Source organism: Hippocampus zosterae, chromosome 14, assembly GCF_025434085.1.
Source record: "Hippocampus zosterae strain Florida chromosome 14, ASM2543408v3, whole genome shotgun sequence".
In the NCBI taxonomy this organism is placed as follows: domain Eukaryota; kingdom Metazoa; phylum Chordata; class Actinopteri; order Syngnathiformes; family Syngnathidae; genus Hippocampus; species Hippocampus zosterae.
In genome coordinates, this window is record NC_067464.1 from 14,197,585 (window position 1) to 14,210,639 (window position 13,055).

At 42.0% G+C, this 13,055-nt stretch overlaps 1 protein-coding gene across 1 annotated transcript in view; it reads left to right on the forward strand.

Annotated features, from left to right (window-relative positions):
* The first annotated feature begins 39 nt into the window (after positions 1-39).
* eipr1 (EARP complex and GARP complex interacting protein 1) overlaps positions 40-13,055 on the forward strand; it is a 39,373-nt gene continuing 26,357 nt past the window's right edge. Inside the window, exons 1-4 of the mRNA XM_052086697.1 lie at positions 40-215; positions 409-492; positions 11,166-11,298; positions 11,730-11,886. Of these exons, the coding sequence (XP_051942657.1) occupies positions 174-215; positions 409-492; positions 11,166-11,298; positions 11,730-11,886 (416 nt within the window). The 5' untranslated portion in view covers positions 40-173. The remainder of the gene's footprint in view (positions 216-408; positions 493-11,165; positions 11,299-11,729; positions 11,887-13,055) is intronic.

Genomic DNA, 13,055 nt, shown 5'->3' on the forward strand with positions numbered 1-13,055 from the left:
CGTCTTCACCGTTAAATGAACAAGGTTACGCATACTTTGCAGCTAAATTAATTTGTTTTGTTTAGGTTTTTTTGCAATCGCGGAAGTGGCGGTGTCATTCTAAACTATTTTGTTTACGAGTCAATCGTGTTTTTGTATCATTTAAACCTACCCACTTCATCAGTACCCTGACAATGGAAGACGACGCACCCGTTATTTATGGCCTAGAATTCCAGGTATGCAATGATGTACAGTGATATTAGTGTTGTATTTACCTTGCTAAAAAATATCGTTTAAATGTTTCATGTTCCATTTTATCCGTACACTATTTAGGTAAATGTTTATATATATTTTTCCAATGTCTTTGGTTTGCTGTCATGTATCAAATCAACAATTTTGCAGCAGGTTAAATTTGCGAATGTTTTGCAGGCACGATCACTGACTGCGCAGACAGCTGAAACGGATGCTATTCGTTTCCTCGTGGGCACGCAATCTCTGAAATTTGACAACCAGGTGAGACAACAGACGTGGTCAAGCCACACAATGCGCATGAATACTCGCCTATAATTGTGATGTGTAATTAACATTACATTTCCTCCCTGTGTGAAGTTAGCATGTTCTCCCGCGTGGCAGCTTCATGGAGCACTCTAAAATTTAGAGTCTAAATTGTCCCTCGGTGTGAGTATGAGCTCGGATGGATGTTCGTCTATGTGTGCCCTGTGATTGGCTGGCAACCAGTTCAGGGTGTACCTCGCCTACTGCCCGAAGACAGCTGGTATAGGCTCCAGCACGCCCTGTGACACTTGTGAGTTTAAGTGGATAGAAGATGTATGGATAGATGATATGGTAACAGTGCTGTTTTTTACAGCTATTTTATTTTCGCAAAGTAATCTATTGGACGAAAATGTTTTTTAGTTCAATTTTAGTAAAATATACTGTATGTGATCAAGTAAAAAATGATTTTAGCCCTGTTTTTGTCACATTTTTTGTCACATCCATCCATCCGTTTTCTCATCCGCTTATCCTCACAAGGGTCGGGGGGCATGCTTGAGCCTATCCTCGGGCAGTCGGCAAAGTACACCCTGAACTGTTTGACATCCAATCGCAGGGCACAAATAGGCAAACCACCAATTAACATTAAGATTCATACCTAAGTCACATATCATTTAGAGTGTTCCATTATCCTTTTGATACATTGTTTTTGGAATGTGGGAAGAAACTGGAGTACCTGGAGAAAACCCACGCAGGCATGGGGAGAACGTGCAAGTGCCACACAGGAAGGCCAGAGCTTGGAATCGAACCCTGGACCTTTGTACTGTAGGATGTACGTGCTAACCAGTTGTCCACCGTGCTGCCCGTTTTAGTCACTTATCTTTATATATATTGAAATTTTAATATTTATTGAAGATTCGTTGAAAGTTGAATATTCATTGAAAGTCTGAGGGTATGGATACCTTGACTGCTTTTTGCTGCTAAACAAAAAATGTTTACACCTTTGAAAGTTGTACAGGTTTTAGAGAAAATGAGATTACATTTCATGAAAAATGGCAAGGTCACGTCACATGATCTACAAAGTTAATTTCAAAGTCAAATTACTGTATATGTCAAACTAAAATATGCACTAATCTTCGAAAGGTTCCATTGGAACCAAAATCTATTTGATGTTCAGATTATTGTCCCCCCCCCGCCCCCCGATTGGGGGCTGGGGGTGTGGGGGGGATTTGGCGTGGAACAACTCATAACATATTACAGTATGTACATGGCTGCAGATTAGAAGCAATAAGGTAAATATTATTTCTACTACTGGAGATTTAGCAAGTGTTCAATTTAAATTACATAGAGAAGAAATACAGGATGTCTTTTGTCTGACTTCACCAAATACTACAAAATATCGGTGCTTTGAGTACCGGTACTAGCCGTGCTGACACAAGAGCAAAACTCATATCACCCAGTGTATTGTAGTTATGGTCTCCGGCATACACTGTACTTGTCATCTTGGTAATAAACAATACACACATTTACCAGTCGTCATAATTAACAATGACCTCTCCCTCTGCAGGGCTGTTATATTAATATGTATATTAACATAAATCGCATTGATTTGTGGAATGCACATTTGTACACTGATTACCAGCCATGGTGGTTGCCTTTAATTTTAATCGGAAATGCTCCCACACTTCTGCCATCTTCATCAAACGACAAGCTTCACTCCAGGCTCTGACTTCCTGCACATCCAGACCCTACAAACATAGATTTATGAAAGTTGATCCAACATAAATATTTATTTCCCCAAAAAAGTACAAATAATGACACTGGACAACAAGCGAGAAATTATGCAACGAAAACAAAAAGTGCTTGCACAAGGCAGTCAAAATGTGAAGTTACTAAAATATGCAAAAATCCTCCATATGATTGCAGATTTGGAATCCTTGTTGAATTGGCTTTCCAACAATACACACTTTGTGAAGATTGACCCCTTAATTATTGAGCTATAAGGGTTCAAAGGAAGGTGGCCATGCCCTTTGTGGCCAAAAAATGTCAAAATTCAGTGGGCCGTAGCTGCCAAATCCCTTTTCCAATTGACCTAAATTTTAAGATTTAGTTTTGTATCATCACCATCAACAAGTACACCACGATTTCCTGAAAATCAAAATCTGCTCAGTGAAACCCACTGAGTGATTTGTCATAGAACGACCCGGTAGAAGACTTTTATGTCTAAAAAAATAAAATAAAAAATAATTCATTTCTAATTGTATCAACCTTTTCAATGCCATTTGGAACCACACATGTTGCTTTGTCAGTTACACATTCATAAAGCAATGACAAATAACAGGACTTGAGCCAAGTGTGATTCTTGAAGGTACACAAAACTGCAACACGTCCACCCATTTGGTGTTTGAAATGATGGTTTCAAGTATTATTCATTGTTTGAATGTTCATGTGTTCTATTGTAGCTACTGTATGTTGATATGTGTGAATGAGAAGAAAGAAGAATCTGTGTGCATGCATGCATGCACATCTTGCATAGGTCATTACAGAGACAGATGAGAGAAACAGTTGGTGCTAAACGGGGGGAGAAATAATTAGCTCTCTGAGAAACGGAGAGGGATGACGGTGAGAGTGAGAAATGTCTGCCTAGAGAAAAATGAGCCTGTTTTCTGGCAGGCTTGAATGTGAAAATGGTTTGGCACCAAATGCGAACTTAACTCATTCCAGGTCTTATACAGAAACGTTCAAAAATGATGCTTGTCAGAAACTGTGACAATGAGCACGATCTATGTAATTTCTTATCACACATTGTCAATAGCTGAAGATACAAATTCCTGACACTTCTTCGACTGAAACATTTCAGGAAAAAAAGGTCAATGAGTTATGGTTTTATTTGAGAAGGAAGATCCAGGAGCAGACATGCAGCGAGAGACAGGTTTACGGGATGAAGCCAAAATTTGAGCTGGATACAAGTTGTGTAATTTACGGACTACGAAGTGCACCTGATTAAAATACCCAACTTATAAACGTAGCTCTAAAAAGAAGTGTAAACATGTAACGGCCTATATTTTAGCTGTAGGTCATCACGTGAATAACATGGGATATTTGTAAAAAAAGAAAACAGTCGCACAGATTTTTTTAAACTTATAATGAAATGAATTTTAACTTATAATGCACTCTCCATTTCTCCCAATGTAGAGTGCAGCTAGTTATACATGAGCCCCCCAGCAACGTTCTCAGTTGCTTTTGTTATTGCATGAGGCAAATTTGCTGACAAGCTTGTGCAGTATTCTTCATCACAGATCAATACAGCCTTTGGAAATCTGTTTATAAACCTTTCCTCTTCTGGTTGCCTGACCGTGGTTGAGGGACATAGGGGGGGATTTCGTTGTAGGCCTGAGTGGCTGTCCTCTGTGAATAATGGCCATCGTCTGTGGCTAATGATAATGGGAGTCCAGTAGCCAAACAAACAACAGATAGGGGTTCACACTGCAGAGATGGTTGCATTTATGGCACTCGTTCCCTCTGCTCATTAAACTCAACTCATGATGCAACTTTTTGCTCTCAATTGCTCCTACACAGCTTTGCACCGCTTCTCACACACACACACACACACACACAAACACAAACAAAAAGACACACATTTGCGCTTTCTCAGACAGCCTGCCTCTCCCTCACGCATGTGCGCTCCACCTACACATACGTCACACACCAAGCCCTATATCACACCAAGTATATCACAATACCCGTAATATGTTGGTAATAGTGGATTTTGACACTGCTCCACACTGTCAGGATCCACTGGCAAACCTCAGCAATATTTGTTCTTGTAAGCGTTACTCTGACGCTTAGGTAACATAATATCTCTGTTAGTTTTGTCATGACAAATTTATGCCATGCCATTATTTTAATAACGTGTGTATGTTTATAAACACAATATGCTCAGTATAGCTGGGTGATATGGCTGAAAAGTATATATATATATAGCGGCTGGGTAGCTCAGTTGGTAAGGCATCGGTTTGGCATATGGGAGACGGTGGTTCGAATCCCGCTTGGGGCAAAAAATGAGCACATAAAACCATGCAGTGTGGGTCCTTGGGCAAAACATTCACGCTAATGCCTACATCATACAATGATGAGAGACAATAAAATGAATGACATGCCGGCTCAGACGTCGCCCGGCCAAACAAAGTCTGCGTCAGGTGCTGGGGAACCAGAGCACCTTGATGAAAACTGGGCTACTGGAACAAAGCGGAGATGGACGAGATGCGATAACATGGCTCTGTTGGAATGCTACTACTCAAGCAACCCTAGTCAGAGGTGTTACATGCAGGGAATGTGGGCTGAATGGTTACTTCGAAACCCACAGTCACGGTTGACCACGAAACAACTAGTAACTCAGTGTTCCAACATCCACAAACGGCAACTGCTGTCACAACTTACGATTGATGAGGTACAACGCAGGTTCCAGGGTGAAGGGCCCAGGGCTGCCAGATCAGAGGAGGAGGTCATACAAGAGATTGGGAGGCAGATGATGCGATTGGGTGGCCAGCCCCAATGAATGAAATGCTGAGCGAGGCAGCAACTGACCTGAAAGCTAAGATCATGGCGAGAATGAAAGCTGGGCAACCTAGAAACCGATTACAACGGCTATGTGAAGTACCACCTCAAAGTCTCATGGAAAGGAACCACCTGAAAGTCTCATGGAAAGTGTGAATGCAGCACTGAGGGCGATCCCTAGCGTAACGATCACGGAAACCAATGAGCTGATATACGCTTCAGCATCAGTGATCCTTGAGATGCTTGGCTATAAAAGCAACCATGGAACACATGAGATCTCATCCTGGCTGTTCAGGAGCAGGCCCCGAGCACCAGAGCCATGGAGGCCCAGATATACCACACCAGACAAGACCCAAGGTGTAGGTTGTGCAAAGAGGCACCTGAGACGATCCAACACATAACTGCAGGGTGTAAGATGCTGGCAGGGAAAGCCATGTCGGTAGAAATGCCAGGTGGCTGGCATAGTCTACCGAAACATCTCTGCGGAGTATGGACTGGAAACCCCAAGGTCAAAATGGGAAACACCTCCGAAGTTGGTGACAGAGCGAAGATCCTGTGGGACTTCCAGATCCAGACTGACAAGATGGTAATGGCGAACCAACCAGATATCGTGATCATAGATAAAGGGCAGAGGAAAGCCGTTGTAGTGGATGTTGCGGTCCCAAATGATGGAAACATCAGAAAGAAGGAACATGAGAAACTCGAGAAACTCGAGAAATACTAAAGGCTCAGAGAGGAGCTGGAGAGAGCCTGGAAGGTAAAGGTGACAGTCATGCCTGTGGTGGTCGGAGCACTCGGGGCAGTGACCCCCAAACTAGATGAGTGGTTGCAACAGATCCCGGGAACAACATCGGACATCTCGGTCCAGAAATGTGCAGTGCTGGGAACAGCAAGGATACTGCGCAGAACCCTCAATCTTCCTGTCCTCTGGTAGAGGACCCGAGCTGAATGAGGGACGGACACCACCTGAGGGGTGAGATGAGGATTTTATATATAATATATATAATATACACACACACATAGGGAGAGAGAGGGGGAGAAATCATTTCCTACTCGAATGGGATACACAATACACACACATACAGGCATGCAAGGAGAGATTCAGAGTGAAACAAATGCAAGCATCAACACAAACAAGAAGTCATTTGTGTCACAGTTGTGCTTTGGTTCGAGACGGAGGACCCTAGAGTAGATCTGACCACTTGAGCTGAAGTGGCGGGGACCATGCTTTGTTCAAGTTCAGCTCTGCAGTAGCCAGCAAACTGACCAGCAACAACTCGTTCTCTCCAACAATTGTTGCCATTTTTACAATTTTGTCCATAATTGGACTTGAACCAGTGATGCCTTCCAAGTTCTTTACAGACTTAATCAAACAAGAGAGTGTTCCCCGATTTCCAGTAAGATGGAACATTCCTGAAAATAGATCAACACACAGTTGGATGAGAATGAGATGGAAGTTTGACTGCATTGCCTGAAGCACCTTTTGTTTGAAGAGAATATTTTTACACGTTAAACGTGGCACATAACACACGACAAAGTTCCTCTGTATTGAGTGAACATCCGCACGCTTGGGTTCACCTGTTTTATGAATTAGACACACAGCGTACCTGTGTACAATTCCCCGATTAGGGTCACGAGACATGAAACGTGGGGCTTCATGAAATAAACAAGATCCCTATTTAACACAATGAAATGAGAGCATCACAACATCCTTGCATATTCCAATATGGTGTAATAATGTGTGTCTTGAATTATGAGCATAATTTAAGAGTGAACAACAGCTGAGGATCCCAATTAAAACATACCCATAAGCCTTTGTCATAAGTTGTGCTGTATGCTTGATTCATGGAAATCATTGTATTCGCCACATTTTGCAGGTTTACTGCCCAAAAATGGTCTGCTTAATTGGGCTGAGTTTGAACTAAGAGTAAGAAAAATGTTTTTTCGATTGGCATTTCAGCCCGGAGAGCTCCTTCTGTATCCATAAGCCTTCTGGCCTCTCCACCTCCCATTAGGCATAATGCAGGGTGGAAATGTCTCTCTTAACTCACACAGCACTTCTCAAATCCCTCTGAGACCAATAGCTAGAATGACAGATCGGAGTGTGTGTCGGCATGGCATTTAAGGCCGCTAATGAGATAAAGTGCCCAAGCTTGGCACCTCTCACCCGCATTCCACTCCTCCGTACCGCTTACTGTCATCTTGTGCAGCTAAAGAGCTTTAGAACAGAGGCCCCTGAAGTGGGGTCCACAAGCCAGCTTGGTGTTATCCCTCCCTTACCTCCCCCTCCCTCCTCCCTTGTCTACCTCTCATTGCTTCTTTCCAGCACATAATTAAAAGCGCTGGGCCGGGTGCCCAAGTGGTTCAAAGTTATGAGTCACTCCCCAGGCCTGGAAGAGTGAGGCATAAATCACCTAGGGGGAGGGACTGTTGGAGGTTCTCTCTCCCCTCACACCTGGGTTTATTTGGGAGGACCCTATTCCTGGGCCCTCCAATTACCCCGTTCCGTCAGTCTGAATTTATTTGCACCACTCCCCCAGCACCATTAAATTACAACTTTGCGTAATTTTTATTTTCTGCTTGATGCAGTCTAACCCAAGGTTAATAGCTGCCTTGCTGACTTTGAGGTGGCTGAGGGACTCTGACGCGATGATGGTCTACCCCTCCTCTTCTTAATGCCCCTTTCTTTCTTCCTGTTGTTAAGCCTGTAAATGGCAAACAGGCAAGATGAGTGGGAGTTACTGTCCAGGGCATCCCTTTTTACAGTGCTCTGAGACATTGCAATTGTATCTCCAATTGGGGATACCGCCTTCAGTTGTCTGATCAACACAAGAGAACCTCACTTTTTACCGCATTGTGGGCCCTGAACTGAATTCAACTGGGGGACCATGTTGAATAGATCACTACCGGTAATGAAAGTCCCTCAGTAAAGTATGTAGGTTATAAAATAAAAGTTTAGCTTGTTGGACTTTAGATAGCTGTTGATTGTTTTTAACATCAGCCAAGGCCTAAGTAATATAACGGGTCAAGGACCTGCTTTCTAACATGCACCAATATTAATAATATACCGGTAGTTGAAGGGTTGGATCCCCTATAAATCTTTACTGGCCTTATTTAACTGCAGGGACGTACAAGTGTACTCTTGGCCCCAACTATAAAGTTGCAGTATTGAAAACCTGACTGACATGTTGCTGGCGCCAACCTTGGGTTAACTGCACCAATGTGGTTAGTAACCCAATAGATGGAGCAAAATGGATGAGAAACCAAGCCGGTAACTATATACTGTTCAAAACTGGACTGCATGTTTTTAATTTTTCATTATTTTGAAACATCTCAATATTAAGTGAGAATAAATGTGAACATGACGCGTATAACACAATGGGTTAAGTACTACAATTTCAACTATACTGTGTGTGTATATATATATTAGAGCTGTCAATTTAGCGTGTTTTTATTGGCATTAATTTAAATGAATTTTAACGGGATTAAATTTTTTCTCGCGAGATTAACGCAGCACATGTCACAAGCGGATGTTATGTTGCTTTATAAATACACCAGAACAAAACAACAAGCGCGCTGCAGAAGTCCACGCCCATGTCTGTTTTGCCAGCCACGTCAGCACGAGACACCGAAAACGAATACTTAAAGAGTTTATGAATGGAAAGTTTACTTTTAAAAAGTTGCCCGATTGCTCCACTGACAAGACCAAAGTTATCTGTTCTTCTCTCTCTCTATATATTACAGGTAAACGATGTATGCCACTGACACGATTGTTACTTGTTTGGAACTATTTTGTCTGCAAGGTTAGTGTTCTGCGTCCATATAAATAGAGCGGGTGGAGCTTCTGTGTTTTTGTCTGACAGTGGTAGCGACCTAGCGAAAATAAAACGTCTCCAGTGTTGTCCTCAAACCAAGTGTAGTCATTCAAAATGAGGTCTACACAAAAACCGTAGTGAGACTTCCGCACAAGAAGGACCAACACAATCAACATAGCCTGACTGTGTTAGGGGGAGTGACCCCCCACCCCCCTTTCAGAATGGTTTGCCCCAGCAGCACGGGGGAAGTGCGTGCGCTTTTTTGTACGGCGGGCAGTTTTGAATACAGCGGCACATAATGAACACTGGTGTCTGGTGTCTCGTTATTCTTCAACAAACATACAGAAACAGACTGCTGTGTTCAATGCAAACTTGAGAAAAACGAAGTATGCAACCATGGTTGAAATGCACTATAGGCTGAGTACTAGTTTACCTTAGATATGCACTTTATAATGTCATATTGCTCTGTTTTGATTTTATTAAAAAAAGCTGTTAAAGCAGCTGTTTTGTGACAAAATATTGTTTTCACTGTTGTTGATGGAGATTATGTGTGAATAACTGCTCCAAGTGAAAAATGTTCATGTAAAATTAAAAATCGAAATTGTTATTTCAGTAAATATTTGCATTTGGCACATAGAAAACTGATTCATGATTCCATGTTGATGAGAGCATTAAAATGGGGGGAAAATAGGACAAAAAATGTAAAAGGAAATTCAGAAACGATAAATGTGTGAGTAATCACGATTAATTTTTTTGTCCATTTGAGTTAATTTTGACGGTTGCATTTTTAATTAGATTAAATATTTTAATCGTTTGACAGCTCTAATATATATATATATATATATATATATATATATATATATATATATATTTTTTTTTTTTACAGTATATGCATTTATATTTAGAATGCATCCAAGGCAGACTGATTTTTACTTAAATTAGCATGTATGTTGACAGAAAACCATGCACCGACATGAGAGACTTTTGCTGGGTGTTTGCAGAGAAAATCTATTTTCCTTTTTCACTTCATCCTATAACATGCTTACTTGTTAACATGTTTAAATCATGATTTTACAGGGCAAATTAGATTACAAATATGCATCACTGTGCTGTTGATGTTGCAAACCACTGCAAAAAGTAACCTGGCACTGCTCCAGATGATCTGTAGCCTCCTGCCCGGGGGAGAGGATGGGATGTGGTGTGTGTGCTGTGGCTTGGGCCCTTGATGATGCAGAAAGGCATCTTCCTACATTTGCCGGTGAAGATGTCTTTGATTGAGCGATGGATGTTCCTAACAATCTTCTGAGCAGCTTTTAAAGCCCTTTGAAGCGCCTTCATTTCCGGAGCCAACAACTACTGTACCACACCGTGATGCTGTTGCCGCGGACACTCTCCACACCACACATAAGTAGAAGCTCCTCAAGAGACAGCTCCCCAGTCCATTCATGTCGCACCTCCCGGAGGAAGTAGCGTAGTGGTGAATCTTCTTTAGCAGACAGGACTGTTTCGGCTTCAGAGGATGTCCTCAGAAAGGTGTTCCCCAAGGCACTTCCACTACTGCTCCTCCAATGCGCAGGTGGGAGAAGGAGCACCACCACCATCTTTCTGGTCTTCTTCAAATTTATCCAAGTTGTTATCTTTATACCAGTCCACTAGATGGTCCACACCCTCTCTGTACCAGGCCCCAGAGTCAACAAAAGACACGCTGGAGACATTATGGCTGTGTCTGAATGTGCAGACTATTCCCTGTATAGTGCACTCTTAAGGGGTTACACCATTTTGTAGTGGTGTCCGGTCCATTAGGACAGGTATGGTGGTCACATGGTGACTATATCACTATGGGACAAAAAGCAAGTCGTTAGCTGGCTGTCCGAATCGCCAAACAGAAATAGGGGACCACTATACGGTGAATGACGAGTTGGGCAGGTGTGTCAAAGTCATTTTTGTCGCCGGCCACATTTACTTACTGTTTCCACTAGAAAGCCGTTATGACTGTGGAATCGTATAAAGAAGCCAAAAATTATGGTTAATTCAACTACTGTCTCAGTAACTGGAATGAGGGGTTTGGTAACAACAAAATGCATCCTATTTATTACATATGAGGATTAGAAGAAGAAAACCTTTATTTCGTTTATATCACATATCACATGCTTTCTTTCACCATGCCGCATCAGTACAACTGGAACTCAAATGCTGAGCGATGAATACATCGTACTTTTACAACTTTATTTGCAAGCCTATTATTGACATCTAATGTGCTTTTAGATATCTTAAATGGAAGTGAAGTCCATTTCTTTCTGTTTCTGTTGTCCTTCCTTCAAGATCCACATCATTGACTTTGACGATGAGAATAACATCATTAATAAGAATGTCCTTCTACACCAAGCTGGAGAGATATGCAATATTGGTGCCAGTCCTGCAGACAAAGAAGTACTTACCACCTGCTACAACAAAAGTAAGTTCGACTCTTTCCCCTTGGATCTGCCACCGTCTCCATTCACTTTTGGCTGATGCATTTTGATTTCCCTCACTAAATATGTCGTCTGGCCGAAAGTGGCAGATCTTTGCAAAGCCTAGCTTCCAAGTCATGGGCGGAAAAAACATTTTTTGAGATGGTATTAGAGCGTGTAGAGTAAATGATTGCCGGCACCTTTCTTTCAATAAGAAGCTCATAAAATGTTTGTGTAATTTCTTACACTGGTTGGAATGGCACTCCGGAGAGAATTTCTCCCCACAAGTAAAATTTCCAGAGCAGTTTTAGTTTCACATGTATTTCTTTGCAATGTCATCCTTGTGACTCACTGGTGACCTGTCCCCGGTGTCTCTGTTTACCTTTTTGAATGACAGTATAATCTCTGAATAATTAAATATGTCATTCCCATCCAGCCAGTGACAGCCGAGTGGTGTCCTGTGCAGCAGTATGGCGGATGCCTACCAATTGGGAAACGGGAAGCCATGAATCTCCTGACGACTCAGCCCACAACCCCCAAACCCTGGAACTGCTTTGTCACTTAGATGACAGTGCCCACGGCAATGCAGCCTGGTAAGTATTTGGGGGGAATCCGAATGGCTAGTGTGACATCACACCCCTCACTTCCGGTTCCAAGCTGCTGCAACTAACATGTTAACACAATGTCAGTAGCCAAGGAGCCGGTCATGTTTCACAGAAGGACGGCGTATTTTGCGGAGTCACTGAAACATGGTTTGAACTCGTACAATTCAAATAGATTTTTCAATGTTAGTGCACTGATTGGTGGAAGAGATCAGATTTGGAAACAAAGGCCTCCAAAATAAGACTGTGGCAGCATCTGACAAGTTAGTTGACACTATCGGGGTGAGTGGGTATTTTATTGACATCATATTTGTTACAAAGTATGACAAGACAGGGCATAGCATTGCATCTTCATAACGTGATATGGCTTGGACACAAAAGTGGCGTTTTTGTATGACAGTGATCCCTCGCCATTTCACGGTTCGTTTATAGCGGCTTCAGTGCATCGCAGATTTTTTTCAAACATATTCATTAGAATTAGAAAATGTTTTTTTTTTTTTAAATCATATACATGGAGTACAGTGCTCTATGTGACTCGCTGTTGTTTTGCTGACTTTCACAGCTTCTTGCGGACCGTTTGCAGACTTAAAAAGAAAAATTATATGTTACCTGGTCGCTACTTTGCAGATTTTTTCATTTTGCACGGTTTTGTGGTTTTGGTCCCCATTAACCGCTATAAACGAGGGATTACTGTACGTTACTTTGGATGACATAGCTACTATAGCCATCCGCATAGCAGTATTTGTTTTTTTTGTGAGACACAAAGCCTCCCCATAACTCAGCACCTACCAGAAAGGAAATCGAAGCTCATTTCTCATTTTAGTCCACTGTTCATCAGTATCTCTCGATTGCTATCATTTTTAGAGATGCCAATCAGTTAAAGTGATGCATACTGTAACTGTGTCTGTGAAGAAGAGATAAAGATGGAGGAAGGAGAAAAGAAGTGTGGGATTTAGTGTGTGTGTGTGTGTGTGTGTGTGTGTGTGTGTGTGTGTGTGTGTGTGTGTGTGTGTGTGTGTGTGCACGCGCGCATGTGTGTCAGTCAAAGGTCAGGTCAAGCAATGCAGCTGTATAAAGATTGATAGTTTTGTGCTTCACCATCTTTACACCCCAAGTGAAGAGCTGTGATTTGCACAAGCATATCAGATGTGTTTGCGTAT